Raw genomic sequence first — 20,294 nt, 5'->3', positions numbered from 1 at the left:
CTACCGTGGGGAACCTTATCAAACGCCTTACTAAAATCCATATACACCACATCTACTGCTTTCCCCTCGTCCACCTCCTTAGTCACCTTCTCGAAGAATTCAATAAGGTTTGTGAGGCACGACTTGCCCTTCACAAAACCATGCTGACTATCCTTGATCACATTATTCCTATCCAGATGTTCATAAATCCTATCCCTTACAATTCTCTCTAAGACTTTGCCCACAACGGAAGTGAGACTCACCGGCCTATAGTTACTAGGGCTATCCCTACTCCCCTTTTTGAACAAGGGAACCACATTTGCTATCCTCCAGTCTTCTGGGACTACTCCTGTAGACAAAGAGGACATAAAAATCAAGGCCAATGGCTCTGCAATCTCCTCCCTTGCTTCCCAGAGAATCCTAGGATAAATACCGTCAGGCCCAGGGGACTTATCTATTTTTACCTTTTCCAGGATTTCCAACACCTCTTCTCTACATACCTCAAAGCCATCCATTCTACTTATTTGTGCCTCAGTATTCTCATCGACAACAATGCCCTGTTCCTGAGTGAATACTGAAGAAAAGTATTCATTCAGTGTCTCCCCAATCTCTTCCGCCTCCACACGCAACTTCCCACTACTATCCTTGACTGGACCTATTCCTACCCTAGTCATTCTTTTATTCCTAACATACCTATAGAAAGCCTTAGGGTTTTCCCTAATCCTACCGACTAAGGACCTTTCATGTCCCCTCCTTGCTGCTTTTAGCTCTCTCTTCAGGTCCTTCCTGGCTACCCTATAACTCTCAATCGCCCCAATTGAACCTTCACGTCTCATCTTGAGATAGGCCGCCCTCTTCCATTTAACAAGGGATTCCAATTCCTTATTAAACCACGGCTCCCTCGCACGACCCTTTCCTTCCTGCCTGACAGGTACATAATTATCAAGGACACTCAATAGTTGCCCCTTGGACAAGTTCCACATATCATTTACACTCTTGCCTTGGAGTCTACTTTTCCAAGCCACACATCCTAAGTCATGCCTCACCGCATCATAATTTCCCTTACCCCAGCTATAATTCTTGCCCTGTAGTACACACTTATCCCTCTCCATCACGGGTGTAAAAATCACCGAATTATGGTCACTATCCCCAAAGTGCTCACCTACCTCTAATTCTAACACCTGGCCTGGTTTGTTACCCAGAACCAAATCCAGTATGGCCTCACCTCTTGTTGGCCTGTCTACATATTGTGTCAGGAAACTCTCCTGCACACATTGAACAAACACTGTCCCATCTAACGAACTTGAGCTATAGCTTTCCCAATCAATATCCGGAAAGTTAAAGTCCCCCATAACAACCACCCTATTACTGTCACTCATCTCCTGAATCACCTTCCCTATCCTTTCTTCAATGATTCTAGGACTATTAGGAGGCCTGTAAAAGACTCCTAACAGGGTGACCTCACCTTTCCTATTCCTAACCTCAGCCCAAACTACCTCAGATGGCAAGTCCTCATCCATCGTCCTTTCCACCACTGTAATACTATCTTTGACAAGCAATGCCACACCTCCCCCTCTTTTACCCCCACCTCTGACCCTACTAAAACATTTAAATCCTGGAACCTGCAACAGCCAATCCTGTCCCTGTTCTAGCCATGTCTCCGTAATAGCCACAACATCGAAGTCCCAGGTACCAACCCACGCTGCAAGTTCAAGTGTCCCATCTTACACCTGACTTGTGCCTTGTAGATGGTGGACAGGCTTTGACATATTCCTAATGCAATTTCATAGGCTCTTAAAAAACACCAGGATTTCACCCTCCATAAATAAAAAGAACACCACAATTTGAACCAATATCTAAGCCAACTGATAACGGAGGATTTTCACTCAGTTGACAAGAACAGCTGCTGTGATGAATTCTTCAGAGATTGGGGGCAAAGATAGTCAGCATTATTCCACAGTTAACCCAAGCTACAATCAACTGAGGATCATTGATGTTCATGATGCAGTACGTAAGGAGGATACAAGTGTATTCATTGCTTGGCACCCACCAACTGTTTAATGTGTCAAACAGTTAAAACATAATGATTTATACTACAGAGAACTGTAGTGACAGATATTGGAAAAACTGCAATTTGAAACATTTATTTTTGCCTCACCAATCACTCAAAGTAATGCCTAATACACATTTTTCAAGATCAATGTTAATCTTACATTCCACTCAAATCCAGCCACAGCAATTCCTCCAGCTGCCCCAGTGCCAGCCAGCCCAATGAACAGTCCGGAGCCTTCACTGCTGGCAAATAACGATGCCCCAATCTAGAAAAAGATGAGAGGAAAAAGGTGACATCTACTCTGGACTTCTGCAAAATGGTCAGTGAATGCCACCTAAAGTCAAAGCCATGTATTGCACCTACACTGTTCAGAATAAATTTCTTAGTTCTTTACATTAAAAAGATTATTACACTAAAAAGACAACTGGCCAGGGGTATTTATATCAAAATAGCAATTATGTTGACAGTGAAAGGATGATGTATATAAAAATTACAAACTAATGCAGTTTATACAAATATCGAAAATAGTTTCATCCAAGTTTAACATAAAAAAGTCCTAGCTATGTGTAAAGTTGATCCTCCTCAAGAATTTAACTTATAACCTACAATATCTTTTGTACACTTGAACTTTATTTTCATTCCCCCCACTGTCTCCTTGTGCCATTTAACCATCACCAAAAGCGATGGATTTGATCAATGTGTTCAATGAATGTCCACAAGAAAATGCCAGAGTTTTTGCCTTCCTTCGCACAGTTGTAATTATGGGGCACACATGGGATGGAATCGTTTTCATGTAGATTACAAGACATTACACACTGATATAATGTTTCAATGTGTAACATTCTCATCTCTGAAGCAGACAGCTGAAGGTTTAAGACCCATCCAGAAAAGCACGAGTCCTGTCACTTTCCTCTGGGAACCTTACAGTGGGACTATGGCAAATTTACTTATCTTCTGCCAGTTTGAAAAACAAACTTCTCCCATTGATCCCTGTGTACTGTCACTTCATAGAATCCCTACAGTGTGGAAGCAGGCCATTCAGCCCACTGAGTCCACATTGAGCATCTGAAGAGCATCCCACCCAGACCCACCCCCACCTATCCCTATAATCCAGCTTTTCCTATGGATAATCCACCTATCCTGCAAATACCAGGACACTTTGGTCAATTTAGCATGGCCAATCCACCTAACCTGTATATCTTTGGACTGTGGGAGGAAACCAGAGCACCCGGAGGAAACCCACACAGACACCGGGAGAATGTACAAACTCCATGCAGTCACCCAAGGCTAGAATTAATTCCCAGGTCCCTGATACTGAGAAGCAGCAGTGCTAACCACTGAGGCACCCCTTAAATCAACTTTGTATCTAATCTGCTATTGTCCCTTTTATCCTATATACTCTAACCTTGCTGACCAACTGTGACACTTTATACAGGTTTTCCATCTAGTGCCTGTGAGAAGCTTAAGTTAACTGTATTTTCAGTCTCTGTCTTAACATTTTAAAAGAAAATGGATACGTCAATACTTACAGGCCACCATGCCATATTTCTACCTGCAAGAAAGTATCCACTGAGTGTGTTCCTGCTTACTCTGCATGTGGACTGTAAAGAAGGAAAATAAGAGGCATTAAGCAGGATGTTGCTAAGACAAAGAACATTACATGACTGTAGAAACAAATCACACTAATCATAAGAATACGCTGGATTTTCATTATATCTAGTCATTCATGAGACTTGAGCTAGCATTTCTTATCCATCCCCTACCACCCTTGACACACGAGGCTTGTGAGACCATTTCAAGCGGCATTTAAAAGTCAGCCATATTGCTGTACGTTTAGAGTCACGTATTGGCCAGACGAGGGAAGGGCAGCAGATTTCCTTCCCTGAAGGACATTAGTGGGGCAGGTGGGATTTTACAAAAATTGTTGGTAGCTTTATGGTCACCATTCGTGAAACCAGTTTTCAGTTCCAGACTCATTCTTTCAACTTCAAATTCACTCACTGCCATGGTGGGATGTGAACCCATGTTCTTACAGTATTAATCTTCGAGGAGAAAGTGAGGGCTGCAGATGCTGGAGATCAGAGCTGAAAATGTGCTGCTGGAAAAGCGCAGCAGGTCAGGCAGCATCCATAAAGTTTCAACTTTGATCTCCAGCATCTGCAGACCTCACTTTCTCCTTCTTACAATATTACCCTGGTTTTCCCAGAATACTAACCCTGTAATATGCCACTACACCCCTGCCTCCTCCTTTCAGAAATTATTCTTAATTATACCCATTCTGAGGAAGAGTCACTGGACCTGAAACATTAACACTGATTTCTCTCCACAGATGCTACCAGATTTGCTTTCCCAGCAATTTCTATTTTTGTTCCTATTTGTACAGTCCCTGACATTGTTACAAATCTAAGGTGCTCCATAACTGAGGAAAAATGAATGCTGAGCCACATAAGGAGTTATTAAGAGAAGTGACCGACGGTTTAGTCTACGTGGTATGTCTTAAAGAGCATATGAAAGGAGGAGAAAGGGGTTGAGAGAATTAAGAAAGATGTTTGAGAACATAGGGTCTTGGTCATCTGAAGGTACAGCCAATAATGCTGAAGCATTAAAAATCAGGGATGCACAAGGAGTCAGAATTGGAGGAATGCAAATATCTCAGAAGTTTCAAGGGCTACAGGTCATTGTCTCAACAAACTAGGCTGAATGCATTTAAATTCCACATACCACAACAATTTATATTCATTTCATGAATATCTAGATAGGGGGAAGGATAAAAAACATTGAAACAGTATGTAAAAGTCAACTGGGGAGGGATATTTTGTTAAATTATTTACTAAAGATCTGTAACCAGTACAAAGGAATACATACAGCTAGTACTTACTGAGGAAGTATATGCGATTCAAATGGGACATTAAATTAAGGCCTCGTCTGTCGCCCCATAATAAGCTCCGATTTCAGTGGTGAGAAGTGGATTAAGCTTCAACCAATATCACGGAGACAGATTTTCTTATCATTATCACATTACTGTGTGTCATATATTGTTGTACAAATTGGCAACTGAGTTTCCTGTAGTAGTAACTACACTTCATAGAGTACTTGATCAGTTTTAAAGAGACGTATGGTGCTCTGAAGTCATAAAAGTGCTTTGGAAATACAAGCCTTCCTTTTCTTGCTCCAAGTAGCCCACAAAGCAAAGGCAGCAAATGAAGAGGAAATAGAAGAAGGTTCCCTTATCAGTTCTGAGTTCCTCAATAGACTTGATGGGAAAGGAAACTGAAAGGTGTGCAGGAACAAAAGAACCTCTGGGTATATGTGCACAAATGAGGATCTTGTCAGGTTGAGAAAGTTTGCAAGAGATATGGAATCCTTTGTAAATAGTGGCATAGAATACAAGAGTAAGGAAGCTATTTACAAACCATAATAAAACATTGTTTTGGCCTTGCCTGTGGTATTGTATCAATTCTGGACATTTTAGAAAATATGTAAAACTTTAGCACGGGTGCAGAAAAGAATGATGCGGATAGTTCCAGGAATGAGGGATTTTGGTTATAAAGATAGATTAGAGAAGCTGTTGCTGTTCTCCTTGGACAGAAAAGATTGAGACGAAATTTGATAAAGGTGTTCAAAATCACGTGCGTTTGTAATGGTTCTGTAAGAGTTAATGTTGGATACTGCATTAAGCTTCACCAATCTGAAGTCATAGCTTGAATGGGTGCAGAAGAGCTTTGGGGGACCTTTTGAAGTGAAGATCTCATAGATGTCCTCATAATTGATGTCAAAACATTGAATGTATTCAAGAGGCGGCTAGATATAGCACTTGTGGCACAGAGGATCAAAAGGTATTAGGGAGAAAGCAGGATTAGGCTGTTGAGTTGGACAATCAATCAAGATTGTGAAGAATGGCAGAGCAGGCTTGAAGGGCTGAATGGCCTCCCCCTGCTCCTATCTTCTATGTTCCTATGGCCGGAGTTACAATGTTTACTTCAAAAATGTAATTTGTATCTGATTGACATCATTCAATAAACTAAATCTTGCTCAAGACAAAATGTAGTTGTTGCTCTATCACTTAAACTGAATGGACCTTTAGATCCAGTCAAGGAAAGAGGATTGGTGACAGCATCCTTCTACTCCAAAGTACCAGATGGTGATCAGCAGTGGGCATCGTTGCTTAATGCTACGACTTGAAAACTTCTACTGGACCCAGAATAAGAGGTATTCAGAAGATTAAATTATAGCATTTGAGATTATAGTATTAAACACATTACTACTTGAAGAACCATTTATATAGACAGCCTGTACCTGCAGGCACTTGAATATACAAGCACTGTGGAAAGAACAACAAGGGAGACATGGCAATCTGGGCTAAAGCCCTTACTTCAGGCCTGAAAAGAATGCATAAGATACTGTGTGGGCTAGAAAGAGCTTAAAGCTGAGTCACACCCAATAGATGCAAGAATCTTTAGGAACATGCCTAGTTAGAGGTTCAGCTTGGAAGTAAATATATCAGTGCTCCCATAGGTAAAGTTAAAAATTCCTTTAGAGCAAAGATTAAAACTTTGAGTTATCAACACAAAGAACAAACTGAGAAGGCTACAAACAAAACAGCTCACAATAAGCTTTGCCACTATAGCCCACAGAAACCATGACACACAGCTACAGTAGAGAAATCAAGTGCCATAGAACCATTTCACATCAAGGTTGTAGAACCAGAGCTGTTGCAATATGGAATCCAGGCAACAATGGAACAATCTAAAAGCTACCACTGATAGAAACTAACGTTTGAGACTCTGCAAGAAATATGGTTGAAACTTTATTGCTGGAACAGCACAGCAGGTCAGGCAGCATCTAGGGAACAGAAGATTCGACGTTTCGGGCACATGCCCTTCTTCAGGAATGAGGTCTGCAGACCTCACTTTCTCCTCTGCAAGAAATATGTTATGACCAAGAAAAAAGGCCTCTTCTTGTTAAGACTTGTTCCCAGTTTAGGTTCACATACAAATATGGGTCACCTACTTGAGCTATAGTCTGTGGAATGTTTCCTTGGAAATGAAGACTGGCTTAAACAGTGATGCCCATATCCCATGAATGAATTTTAAAAAATATATTCTTCCACTTTTTGAGATGATACCCACTCAGGTTCTTTCAAGAGGACATTAATCTGGAGAGAGGACAGTATGTAAGAAAACTTCAACAGACTAAAGGAGAAACTAAACTTGGGCACAAAACAAGTGATTGCATACTAGGAATGGAACTAGTCCATTCAGTCCATCAAATCTACTACTTCATTTGATTAAGACATTGTACATCTATAGGCCAAATCCACATACTCATCTTCAACCTCAGCCTAGAGTATTTCAATTCCCTGGAATCAATCAGCTATTCATAAGTTAATAAGATTCAAGACCATTTGACCCATTGAGTCTGTTCCTCTGTTTGATCAGGCTGATATGCTCCTCGCCCCCATTTTTCTGCCCTCTCCCCACAACTCTTCAACCCATTACCAATTTAAAATCTAACTCTTTAAATTTACTCACTGTCCCAACATCCACTGCACTGTGGGGTAGCAAATTCCACAGATTCACAACCCTCTGGGAGAAGTAGTTCCTCCTCAACTCTGGTTTAAATTTGCTCCGCCTTATCCTATGACCTACGACTATGACCTCTCGTCCTAGAATGCCCCATAAGTGTAAGCATCCACTCCACGTCTATTTTATCCACTCCTTTTATCATCTTGAATACCTCTATTTGATCTCCCCTCGTGCTTCTAAATTCTAGACAGGATAGGCCTAAACTGTTCAATCTCTCTTCATACGACAAACCCCTCAGCTTTGGGATCAATCTAATGAACTTCCTCTGAACTGCCTCCAAAGCCGCTACTTATTCCTCAAATAAGGGAACCAAAACTGAGCAAAAATACTCCAGGTACAGTCTCACCAATGCAGTGTATAGTTGCAACAATACATCCTTTCCTTTATTGGAGGAACAAATTCTATATTTCCATTTTTCTTCATTTCCCTCCTAAACCTACTAGCTCTAAATTTAAATATTTGTCCCTCCTTGTTCTTGATTTTATTACCAGTGGAAATTGTTTCTCTGTATTCACTCTGTTGAAATGTTTCTAATATTTAAAACACCTTGATCAGATCTTCCATCAGTCTTCCACATTCAAAGGAATGCAAGAAATGTATTCAATCGGTATTCGTATTTAACCTTCCAAGTCCTGTTTCCATTCAGATTGTCATGAAACTGTACCTTGGCATTAATCATCCCACTTCAACATAGGAACTAAATTTGGAAAGTGAAATCACAAGTTACACAAACTTAAATAAAATGTGTCTACAAGAAACTGAAACTTGATGACAGTATTTGAGAGTTAGGGATCCATAGGCCATCCTAGTTGTTACCTTTACAATCTGCGCATGTCCAGAGTAAAGCTGTCAAGTACTGTCAGCTACATACAAAAATAGGAAAAATACTGGAGAATGCTAGAGATCTGAAATAAAAACAGGAAGTGCTGGAGAAACTCAACAGGTCTATCAGCATCTGCAATAGAGTTGATGTTTTGAGTTCAATAATATTACATTAGATTCCCTACAGCGTGGAAACAAGCCCTTCGGCCCAACAAGTCCTCATGAACCCCCCCAAGGGAGTAACCCACCCAGACCCTCCCTCTGACTAATGCACCTAACACTATGGGTAATTTAGCATGGCTAATTCACCTGACCTGCACATCTTTGGACTGTAGGAGGAAACTGGAGCACCCAAAGGGAACCCACACTGACATGAGGAGAATGTGCAAACCCCACACTGACAGTCGCCTGAGGCTGGAATTGAACCCAGATCCCTGGTGCTGTGACGCAACAGTGCTAACCACTGAGCCACCGTACCACCCCATATTCAAATGAAGTAATTTTAAACTCAAGAACACATGAAAGCAGAAGCAGACCACATGGACTGTCAAGAATACGGTGTCATTCTGTACAATCATGGCTTATGTTGGGCTTCAATTCCACTGCCCCATAACACTTGATTCCCTGAGAGACCAAACCCCAGCTTTAAATGTTTCCATTATGTGATTTCACATCCTTATGGAATACTGAGTTGGAAAAAAATTCACAATCATATCAGAGCCCTCACTGATTTTCATTATTTTTATTATTTTCTTTCATCAGTTCTGAATTGTGAGCTGGAAATGATGTGTGGACTTTGGGACAGTTATGATAAACAGAACTAACAAGTTTTGTTTGTGTGGCCAGGCCTGGAGGCTAATTGCAGGCTAAGCCTTAATTTAAAGGGGTCTAACAGACACAGCAGCGCCAGGAAGAACACTGTGGGTGCAGAAGTTGGCTGTTAATGAGGTCAGTACCTGGGAATTCGATCCAGCAAGTCTGGAAGAGACCCGATGTTCAAACAAATGGCTGTTGTTGAATGAGAACTGAGACCTCAGGAAAAGTCAGTCCGTCTATCAGGGTGGAAGCAGAGTTAAAGTTTTTTTTTAAAACTATGCTTTCTGAGAAATGGTTCTGTGCTGCTGCTCAGACAGCATGTAGATTTGAAAACTCCCTGCCTAATCTGCTACACCATTAACCAGAAGCCCAAAGAGCAGAAAGCTGAGTTAGAAGTATTGCCAGCTTTGCCTGGGTGAACTGAGAGGATGATCCTAAGCAATGTTGTGAGAAAAGCAACCAATGAACCCACATTTATGCCTGTGAAACAATGCATTGTGAAAGTCATTTATATAATCTGGCCAGATCTGTTATCGTTTCTTTATCCTCTAACTGTATTCATTATTTTTGTGTCTGAACGAGGGCTAAAAACAAAAGTTTTTGAGTTTAATCAGTTTACTATGTTATTTAATTTTCCCTCTACTAAAGTTATTGTGTATCTAATAACTGGTTAAGTCTGTTAAGGTACAAACTGTTGTCTAGAAATTAATTATTCACAAAGTCGAGGATTAATTATTCAGGAGCCTGGTTAGTAACTAATGGAGTAACTATTTGAAAGTCTTCCATGGTTTAATTTTACTGTGTTGTGAATACAGAGGTAGAAAGGTTGATTTGGTTCCGCTGTCAAAAAGTGTGGTGATGGAAAAGCACAACTGGTTAGGCAGCATCCGAGGAGCAGGAGAGTCGATGTTTCAAGCATAAGCTCTTCATCGGGAATGGATGAACAGTTTATGCTTGAAATGTCGACTCTCCTGCTCCTCGGATGCTACCTGACCAGCTGTGCTTTTCCAGCACCACACTTTTTGACTCTGATCTCCAGCATCTTCTGTCCTCACTTTCACCTCCTGATTTGGTTCTGCTGTCTGTCTCTATGTTAAAACAACCATTTAAGTGAAGAATTTAACCACATCTCAGTCCAACATGATCACCCATTTATCCTGGGATTCTGCATCCCTGTTATTCTTCCCAAAGTGAATCACCTCACATTTATCTGCATTGAACTCCATTTGCCACCTCTCAGCCTAGTTCTGGTTTTTATCCAAATCCTCTTGCAACCTGCAACATTCTTTAAACATTTAGTGTATTGCCAACAAAATCTTTTTCTTAAATTTGGGAAACAAAACTGCACACAGTAGTCCAAATATAGTGTTCCCAAAACCCCATACACTTGAAGAAATTTATTTACTCTTGTACTCCAATCCAATAAAGACCAACGCAGAGTGGTAGTCTAGTGATAATGCCACTGGACTGATTAAATCAGAGATTCAGGCTGATTGCCTTGGGATTATAAATTTAATCCCACAATGGCAATCTTTGAAATGTAAATTAAATGCAACATCTGGAGTTAAAAACTATGCATCCACAAAACCATTGTCAACTGCTATAAAAATCTATATGGTTCACTAATGTTCACTAAGGAAAGTAAATCTGCCATCCTTGCTTTTATTTCCCAGAACTATAGCAATGTGGTTGACCTACTGCTGAATGGTCTAGCATGCCCATCATCAGATCTAAACATTATTAAACATATTTTTCTGCCTCATCTTCAAAGTCATTAATTGAAGATAAGAAATAACTAAGGCCCCATGCCTTAATTGTGACACACAATTCATTGCCCTGTCAACATGATGTGGGATATAAATGAATTAATGTTATTTCTGCAAGTATAAATTCTGATACAGAATAGGAATGAGAAAATACATATTCAGCAAAAAGAAAGCATGAGACATGAATACAGAACAATGGTGGATATATGGGCAAACAGGAAAGCATCTGTTTCCCCCTTACACGGGGACACAAGAACAAACCCTAATCAAAGAGGTCAAAGTGGCCTCTGGATGGAAATAGATGCTGATAGAAGAAAAGATATGCCTAATCAATAATCTACAATAGACTGACGTAAAACACCCTTATGGGAGTCAGAGATAAGAGTTTGTCACGGACAAAACAGGATAAACAGAAGTTTTGTGATCAGTCTTAAGGAAATGAGTGACGTAAGCGAAGCAGGGAACAGACAATGGAATAAGGAAAAATATGGGGATTCAAACTGTATAAATTTCGAGAGTTTGTTGGATTTAGTGTGCATTTTGTCATTACCTTACCAGGTAATTAGACAAAGCACCCATCTATAGGTGTACAAATAAATGGCTGATTCAGAAATTAGTCTCGGACTGAAATTATTAAAGTGAGTGAGCTTTTGTTTCTCACAATGAGAATGTCTCATTTCTGACCACACGCTGCTTCCTCTTTTTTAACCAGTCTTCTTTCCATATGAATGTATTATACCAATCTACATGTGGCCTTAATTTGTATGTTAGGCTTTGTGCAGCAGATTATCAGATACCTTTTGGAAACTTAACTACACTATACCTACTCATTTCCCTTTATCTACCTTACTAATTACATCCTCAACACACTCCAATAAATGTCCATCAGGATTTCCCTTTAATAAAATCAGGCTGACTTGTGCTAATCATGCTATTCTTTTAGAAGCACACTGTTAATATTTCCTTATTAATGCATTTCATCACTTTCCCAACAATTAATGTCCAGCTCACTGACATGTAGTTTCCTGTTTATTTCCTCCTCCCGTTCTTGAAATGTGATGTAATATTTACCAACTTGAACCTGATGGGACCATTTCAAATCTAATGAAGTTTTGAAAATCATAGATAAGACCATAAGACATAGAAGTGGAACTAAGGCCATTCGGCCCATTAAGTCCACTCTGCCATTTAATCATGGTTGATGGGCATTTCCACTTACCCGCACTCTCCCAGTAGCCCTTAATTCCTTGAGAGATCATGTCTGAAGCAGGAACGTCAGAGACCAGCCACCCAGTGTGAAGGGGGTGGGGTGCAGAGCAGTGTGTGACAGCAGCCAGGGGTCAGACCATATGGAGCCCCTCCACCCCTGCACTGGTCTGTTGTGGAGATCCCATAGATTGAGACTGTGATGGTTGTCTTTTAAATTTGATCATAGAGTGTATAGCTATAATGTGACTTTTATTTTCTTCATTTCTCTATTCTGTATCTAAACATCGGACCAAGTACTTTATGCCTAAGATGGCGCCGTGTATCGGTGGCATTGTTACACTGTAACTAATCTTGTAATTAAAGGAGCTGTACCTCCGTACCTTTGCATCTAAGATAGTGCTTAAGTGGCGAATTACAAACTTTTCACTGTACTCATTTGAGCATGTGACAACAAAGCTAATTAATTCATCAATAAAGCTATTACATTTTAAATCTCAAAGTCTCCAGTTAAGCAAGAACAAAGTTAATTCATTACTTGATGTTAAAATAAAAATCAGTGGCTGTATTGAGAAACTGGGAAAGCCCTAGATCATGAGACAGCAAAAGGAAAGTGCAAGCTAAAGAACAATTATATACTCAGGTGAGACAATTAACAACCAGAGGTTATAGCTCTAAAATCATTGATGAAATAGGAAATCGTTCGTTTAACCCCTGAGTTGTAGGGTTCTGGAAAATTGGTGTAAACTAATTCCATAAATAACTATGCAAAGGAGTCGAACAGATTGTTGAGAATATACAAATTACAGAGAAAAGGTGAGGATGCAAGACAAGGCATGACTGACTACTCTTTCAATATACAGCAAGCAAATGAGTGGGCTGAATAGCCGCCCTTATGTGCTGTTCTTTTTTAATGATTCTAAGTTTTTCTTTCATTATGTCACAAACATTCTATTAAAGTCACATGAACTTTTCAAAGAAGTCAACGCCCTGAATATCAGTGCTGTAGCTATTGACAGTAGTTTAAATAATTTAGAAACTGGAGCATAATGTAGTTTCTTTCCAGTGGTTTCAAATGGAAACATTTAGCAGAAGACTATTGTGCAGCATATGAACCTTAGTCTAGCATTAATTGGTGGATAGGATAATTAAAACAAATTCAGTTGTCTAAACTGGAACAGTAAAAATGCCTATTAAACTGCCAATGGCTTTCAAGATTAAAAATATTAGTGTCAAAGCTTTCTATATACTGGAGATGCAGAAAGGTATTTTAAGCATATCTTGTATAAGACAGAAGATTAAGAGTTTTCATGGTGTAGTGATAATGACCCTACCTCTGACCCAGGAACCCTCGGTTCAGACCCACCTACTCCAAAGGTGGGTACCAACATTGCTGAACTGGAATCACAGGTAGACAGGATAGTAGAAGGGCATGTGGCATGCTTGCCTTTATTGGTCAGTGCATTGAGTATAGGAGTTGAGGTCATGTTGTGAATGTACCGGACATTGGTTGGGCCAGTTTCAGAATACTGTACTTGATTCTTGTCTCCTAGCTAGAGGAAAGATGTTGTGCAACTTGAGAGAGTTCAGAAAGGATCTAAGCGTGTTGCCAGGGTTGGAGGGTTTGAGCTACAGAGAGAGGTTGAATAGGCTGGGGCTGTTTTCCCTGGAGCTTCTGAGGTTGAGGGGTGACATTACAGATGTTTATAAAATCATGAGGGGCATGGATAGGATAAATAGACAAGGGTAGGGAAATCCAAAAGTGGAGGGCCTAGGTTTAAGGTGAGATGATAAAGATTCAAAAGGAACCTAAGGGACAACTTTTTCCACACAAAGAGAGTTGCGATTATGGAATGAGCTAGGGGAAGTAATGGAATCTGGTACAATTACAACATTTAAAAGGCATCTGGATGGGTATATGAATAGGAAGGGTTTAGAGAGGTATGGGCCAAATGCTTTCAAATTAGATTAGATTAATTTAGGATATCTGGTCAGCATGGACAAGTTGGACCGAAGGGTCTGTTTCCATGCTGTACATCTCCATGATTTAAGGTAAGAGGAGCGAGGTTTCGAAAAGACACGGGGGGCACAATTTTACATAGAGGGTGGTTCACATGTGGGTTGAATTCCTGAAGTGGTGGTGGATGTGGGTACAATTACAACATTTAAAAGAGAGTGGATAAGTACATGAATAGAAAAGGTTTGGAGGAAGATGGGGCAGGAGCAGGCAGATGGGATTATGTTCTGCATGGACTGGTTGGACCGAAGGGTCTGTTTCCATGCTGTGTGACTAACTCTACGCTTAGAAAATATAAAAGACAGAAACTTGAATGGTGATTCTTGAATCTCAAATGACTGTGACTACATTTATAGTCCACTTCATTTGAAAGTTCCTTTGTGGAAAACTACAAAAGAAAATCTTACCAAATACGACAAAGCTAATTCATCATCTACAGTCCTTTCTACTAAAGGTACATCCGCGATCCGGATGGACAAATCTCACAATAAATCAATAATCCCGATTTAATTGCTAATTCCCTATTTGGTCAGCAGGACCGGTGCTAACAGGCCAAAGTTAAACCCAGAGTGCAGAGATTAGTAAACAATTGGCAATAAGTCTGTAGCTGACAGCGATAAGAAAGTTAGGGCAAATACTTACCCATATTCCAACAAATACATTCAGCACAAAATATGCCACAATGACTATAATATCAGAGATGCTGAAGGATTGAGCAGAGAAATAATAGCCGCCAGTTCCATTCATCTCCATTGCTTCCCTTGAGTTTGTGTACGTTGAAGCTGTACGAATACAGTTCGAGTTTGGCTACCAGTGGAGTCTCTGGTTAACATATAAAAAAAAGAATGTCAATCAAATGTTGTGTACTAACCCAATGAGCCATTGCAAGAGAAGTAGGTGCCACCTATGCGGTAATTGATGTTTGTTCTTCAATTTCAAAAGCAAAGCTTTTAATCACTGTGACAGGAATCTCTGTAAACACGCAGAAAAGTTAATTACACCACTCACAAACAACCTTTTGCTTTTCACACTTGATGCAGCAGTTTCCACATGACTGTCATTATCTATTAACTAGCAAAGACTTCCTAAAATGTTTTGAGTTTGTTGCTATCCTTGCAAAATTTTTGGATGAAAAGTGTCTCCGCTCTGAAATAGAAAAAAGCTTTTCTCAATGGAGACCGTATGCTGATGTAAGACAGTCTTTAAAGGTGGTGACCTATTTGTTGTGCGTTGTCAGTACTTTTAGCCTTTATTTCAGATTTACTATTTTGTCCCTTGTATAACAATTGGTTCAATTATTGTGTTGTTCAAAATACACAGAACGGCTCTTTATAGTGTAGTGGTAGTGCCCTTAACTCAAAGCCAGGTCATCTAGGTTCAAGCCCTATCTTCTCCAGGGGCTAAGTGTTTAGCACTGTTGTCTCACAATACCAGGGACCTAGGTTCAGGTTCACCCTCGGCTGACTGTGTATGTGGAGTTTGCATATTGTCTGTGTCTGCATGGATTTCCTCCCACAGTTCAAAGATGTGCGGGTTAGGTGGGTTGGCCACGCTCAACTGCCCAAAGCATCCAGGCATGTACAGTTTAAGTGGATTAGCCATGGGAAATGCAGGATTATAAGGCTGGGGTGGGATGCCTCTATGGAGGGTCAGTGTAGACTCAATGGGCTGAATGACCTGCTTCCACACTGTAGGGTTTCTATTCTATGGGTATGTAATAATGTCGCTAGACGGTTTGATTAGGGATACATCGAGGAAACTGCAGCAAGGGTTGGGAGGGGTCGAGTTTAGCTCAGTTGGCTGGACAGCTGATTTGTAATGCAGAGAGATACCAAAAGCAGGTACTGCACTGGGTGTATAATCACAGAAATCCCACCTTCTCAATCTTGCCCTCACCTTAGGCATGGCTAAACTCACTACCAGTTGTCTCTATCCAATGATAGCTTTGGTCTATAGTGAGTAGAAAAGTGTGGCACTGGAAAAGCACAGCAAGTCAGGCAGCATCCGCAGAGCCGGAGAATCGACATTTTGGGCATAAGTCCTACATTCCTGATGAAGGACTTATGCCCAAAATGTCGATTCTCCGGCTCTGCGGATGCTGCCTGACCTGCTGTGCTTTTCCAGCACCCCATTCTAGACTCTGATTTCTCCAACATCTGCAGTCCTCACTTTCCCTGGATCTACGGCAACTTTAACTTTCTTTAGAACAGAAGCTCTTTTTTTTTCCCAAATGTTTTCATATTATGTTTCGTCACCTTTCACTGCATGCAACATTAACGTTTTTGTAAATTGAAAGAACAAATCAATTAAGATCAGAAAGCAGGTTTGGCTTATTATTTCCATTAACTGAAGGTTCTCTTTTGCAATATACAATAGAACAATACTGTTGGGGCTTGAAATAAAACCAGAAATGTTGGAAACAAGGTCAAGCATACGGGCAGTTACCACGGGCTGGATTTTCTGTCTCTTTCTCTGGTTTACCCTACCTCTGGTACAAGCAGTGAAATGATGGAGGCTAAATAATTATCTCCAACTGAAGGCATCACTTGTTTTATTGAATAACCACTTTGAATTTTGTAACTATCCTTTTCTTCTTTCCTTTTGATAAATTTAAGCTGGTTGAGTTCAGTCTGTGGAGTTTATCGCATGGTGGTGGAATGGAACTTTGAAGGAGGAATGGGACCCTGGTTGAAGAACTATTGTGGGCATTAGAACACCATCAATCTCCAATGCTGGATCCATTTATCTGGTCTGAAGTCTCAGCACCAACATAGGCTTAAATCAATTTGAAGAGTGCTGGTACTAACATACTTGTGCCTCACCTGAAATGTCTATGATGCCTTTGGGTATTACAGACAGCATCATGAAGAACTACCTGTGTTTATTCAAGCATGAGGCCCAGAGAAAGTAAACCTGACAGTCACGACATACAGGACACTGATGTAATAAAAAACAAATCAGTCAAAAACCTTTCATTGCTAGAAAGGAGAATAAAGACAGATCTTGAAGACAATGTTACAGCGGTAAGTGAAATGGTTCAGGTCAACCACTCCGGAGATGCACTTGGGAGATCGGTCAACTGATTGGCAAGTTAAGTTTTGTCTCAGATGGTCATCCGCACAACTAGTGCTGTTGTATGCACTTTTGCTTAGTAGTTTAAATAAATTTACACCATTTTTAGTGGAACAGTTTCCAAGTTATGTGCCATTGATAACAGGGTCCAGAAATGTTAGCTGAAAATGTGTTGCTGGAAAAGTGCAGCAGGTCAGGCAGCATCCAAGGAGCAGGAGAATCGATGTTTCGGGCATGAGCCCTTCTGCAGGAATCAGCATGTTAGACCAGGGAGGGAGTCCTACAGCATTAACCATCATAATTTACTGGGCCTTTCTGTGGCACATGCAATCAAACCTATTCCCAAGCTGGCCCTGGAACATTGCTCAGAATCAGAGATGGATAACCTTTCTGGCCCTTAATTCTCCTAACACCAACCTCTAATCTTCAGGTCACCTACTCGGGGACAGAAAAAAATCAGCTCAATTTTCAGATCATTGGCCTTTCATCAGAACTGGACAACATTAGAGACAGGATTAGAGTCAAGATTAGCGTGGTACTGGAAAAGCTATCCAGCATCTGCAGTCCTCACTTTTGCCTAACATTAGAGACAGAACAAGTTTTAAAATGCAAGGAGAGGAGGGTAAAAAGAAAAGGGTAATGGAATGGAAGGCAGGAGAGATTTTCAGACAAAAAAAGAATTGGTGCAAGGAATGGAACAAATAAAGAAACAAAAAGACAGAACTAGAAAAGGGAGAGTCAGTTTAAAAAAAATTGCTCTGCACAACAAGATCTCAGACAGGACAGGGGAGGATGTAAACGTGGAGGTACTGTTGCATTGTTTGTTATGGAGTCGGTAACTGCAGTGAAGAGGAATTGGTATTTATTGAAAGAGTCACCAAATGAGGATTTATAGGCATAATTTAGGAATATGAAGGGGTTAGTCATACTGTGAGGAGTGTATTTATAGACCTGAACCATCAACAGGCAATTGATGAGCAGGTGCATAGTCAATTCACTAAAGCATGTGAAAACAATGATAGTAATTATGTGAAAGGATTTCACTACCCCAATATCAATTGGAATTATCATAGCATAAAGGACTTAGAGAGGCAGAGTTTTCAAAATGTAAACAGGAGAGCTTTTTATATCAACATCCTATAAGAGGCAGTGCAGTGGCAGATCTAACTCTGGGGAAATGAGGCAGGACAGGTGTTCAAAGGGATAATAACTACAACATTGTACGTTTTGAGTTTGTTATGGAAAGGAAGAAAGATGGTCAGCAAAAAAGGGGTTTGGACTGGGATAAGGCAGATTGTATTAAAATAAGACAGGATCTTGCAAAAGTAGACTGGGAACAGCTAGTGGAGGATAAGTGTACAGTAGACCAGTAGGAAACATTCAAAAAGGGACTGGGGGAGTACAAGCCCAACATGTCCCCTTTAGGGTGAAATATAGGAGTAACAGGCCCATGGATCTCTTGAAATATTCAAAACTGGATAAAAAGGGGAAAAAAAATGACATAATAGGTAAAAAAAGGAGCAAAACAACAGATGCCCGAGAGGACTTTTGAAAGTGGAGGGGAAAACTCAAGAAAGGAATTAGGAGAGGAAAGGGTGGGGGGGGCGCATGAAAAAATGCAGGCAGACAAGATTAGGGAGAATTCCAAGATATTTTACCAGTACATTTGGGGGAAGAGAATTACCAGGGACCAAAGGGTCAATCCGTGCGTGTAGGTGGAGGACATTGGTAGAGAGTGTTAAATGAGTACTTCACATCGGTCTTTACTTGGGAGGAGGATCCAAGTCCTTGGCAGTCAAGCAGGCGGCCAGAGGAACACAGCAAGCCAGGCAACATCAGGACATGGAAAAGTCGGAATTTCAGGTATAACCAGTCTTCAGGACTTCTCCACCTCCTGATGCTGTTTGATTTGCGTTATTCCAGCCTCCTGCTTATCTACTTGGGATTCCAGCATCGGCAGTTTTTTTGTCTCTAACTCTGTTAAGCTCTTGAGCAGATTGATATAAGCAGCGAGGTGGTATTAAGGTTTTGATAGATTTAAAAGTGGAGAAATGCCCAGATCTGGACAGGTTATATCCTACGAATCCTCGCCCAAATTTTCAAATTGTGTCTGGCCACAATGGAGGTGACAAAGGATTAGAGAACTGCTAATATGGTTCCATGTTACAAGAAGGTGGTAGAGTTAGCCTAGGAGACTGTAAACCAGTGAATCCCATTGGTCATCAATAGGGAAACTTTTGGTGAAGAATCAAGCAATCTCCATTTGGAGGTTACATTTGATCAGGGATAGTCAGCATAGCTTAATGGAGGGAAATCATGCCTAACAAAGCTAGAACAAGTTTTCAAGGAAGGGACCAAGTGTTTGGATAAGAGTAGGGCAGTTGATGTAGTTCAGACAAAATAAATGATTGGTCAGATAGGCAGGTGGAAGTTGATCCTGATAAATGTGAGGTTATGCACGTTGGAAAGAGCTATACAAGGAAGTACTCAACAAATGGAAAGAGACATGGAAGCAGAGAGGAATAGAGCGACCTTGGGATACTTGAAGGTGGAAAGGGAGGTTAATAAAGAAGTCAAGGTGGCATACAGAACAAATACCTTTATCAGTCATGGCATAGAGTATACGAGCAGGAAGGCCATGTTGGCGTTGTCCAGAGCTTTGGTTGGGCCCCAGCTGCAAACTGTGTGCAACGTTGGTCACCACACAATAGGGAAGATGTACTTCATTAAAGGGCAATCATATCACCTGCTGTCTGATCAGTCCTTGACCTCTTGCACGGTTTCAAGGAAGTTCAAAGAAATCTGCAGGTCTGTTCTGAAAATGTGACCCCTAATTTTAAAAGTACCCCCGCATTCTAGACTGATCCAAAACAAGAGAATATTTTTCACAACCAGTTTGTCAAGGTCATTCAGGACCTTATACAGTTCAATCAAGTCACCCCTCACTCTAACTGCAGTGTAAATAAGCTTAGCCTACC

General features: G+C 40.6%; 1 protein-coding gene across 1 annotated transcript in view; it reads right to left on the bottom strand.

Annotated features, from left to right (window-relative positions):
* slc5a10 (solute carrier family 5 member 10) overlaps window positions 1–19,972 on the bottom strand; it is a 147,990-nt gene extending 128,018 nt beyond the window's left edge. Inside the window, exons 1-4 of the mRNA XM_043711228.1 lie at window positions 19,915–19,972; window positions 14,887–15,066; window positions 3,562–3,633; window positions 2,193–2,297 (exon numbers count right to left, since the gene is read on the bottom strand). Of these exons, the coding sequence (XP_043567163.1) occupies window positions 2,193–2,297; window positions 3,562–3,633; window positions 14,887–14,997 (288 nt within the window). The 5' untranslated portion in view covers window positions 14,998–15,066; window positions 19,915–19,972. The remainder of the gene's footprint in view (window positions 1–2,192; window positions 2,298–3,561; window positions 3,634–14,886; window positions 15,067–19,914) is intronic.
* Between the last annotated feature and the right edge of the window lie 322 nt (window positions 19,973–20,294).

This window comes from Chiloscyllium plagiosum, chromosome 21 (genome assembly GCF_004010195.1).
Source record: "Chiloscyllium plagiosum isolate BGI_BamShark_2017 chromosome 21, ASM401019v2, whole genome shotgun sequence".
NCBI lineage: Eukaryota > Metazoa > Chordata > Chondrichthyes > Orectolobiformes > Hemiscylliidae > Chiloscyllium > Chiloscyllium plagiosum.
This window is presented reverse-complemented; position numbering and strand designations above follow the sequence as displayed.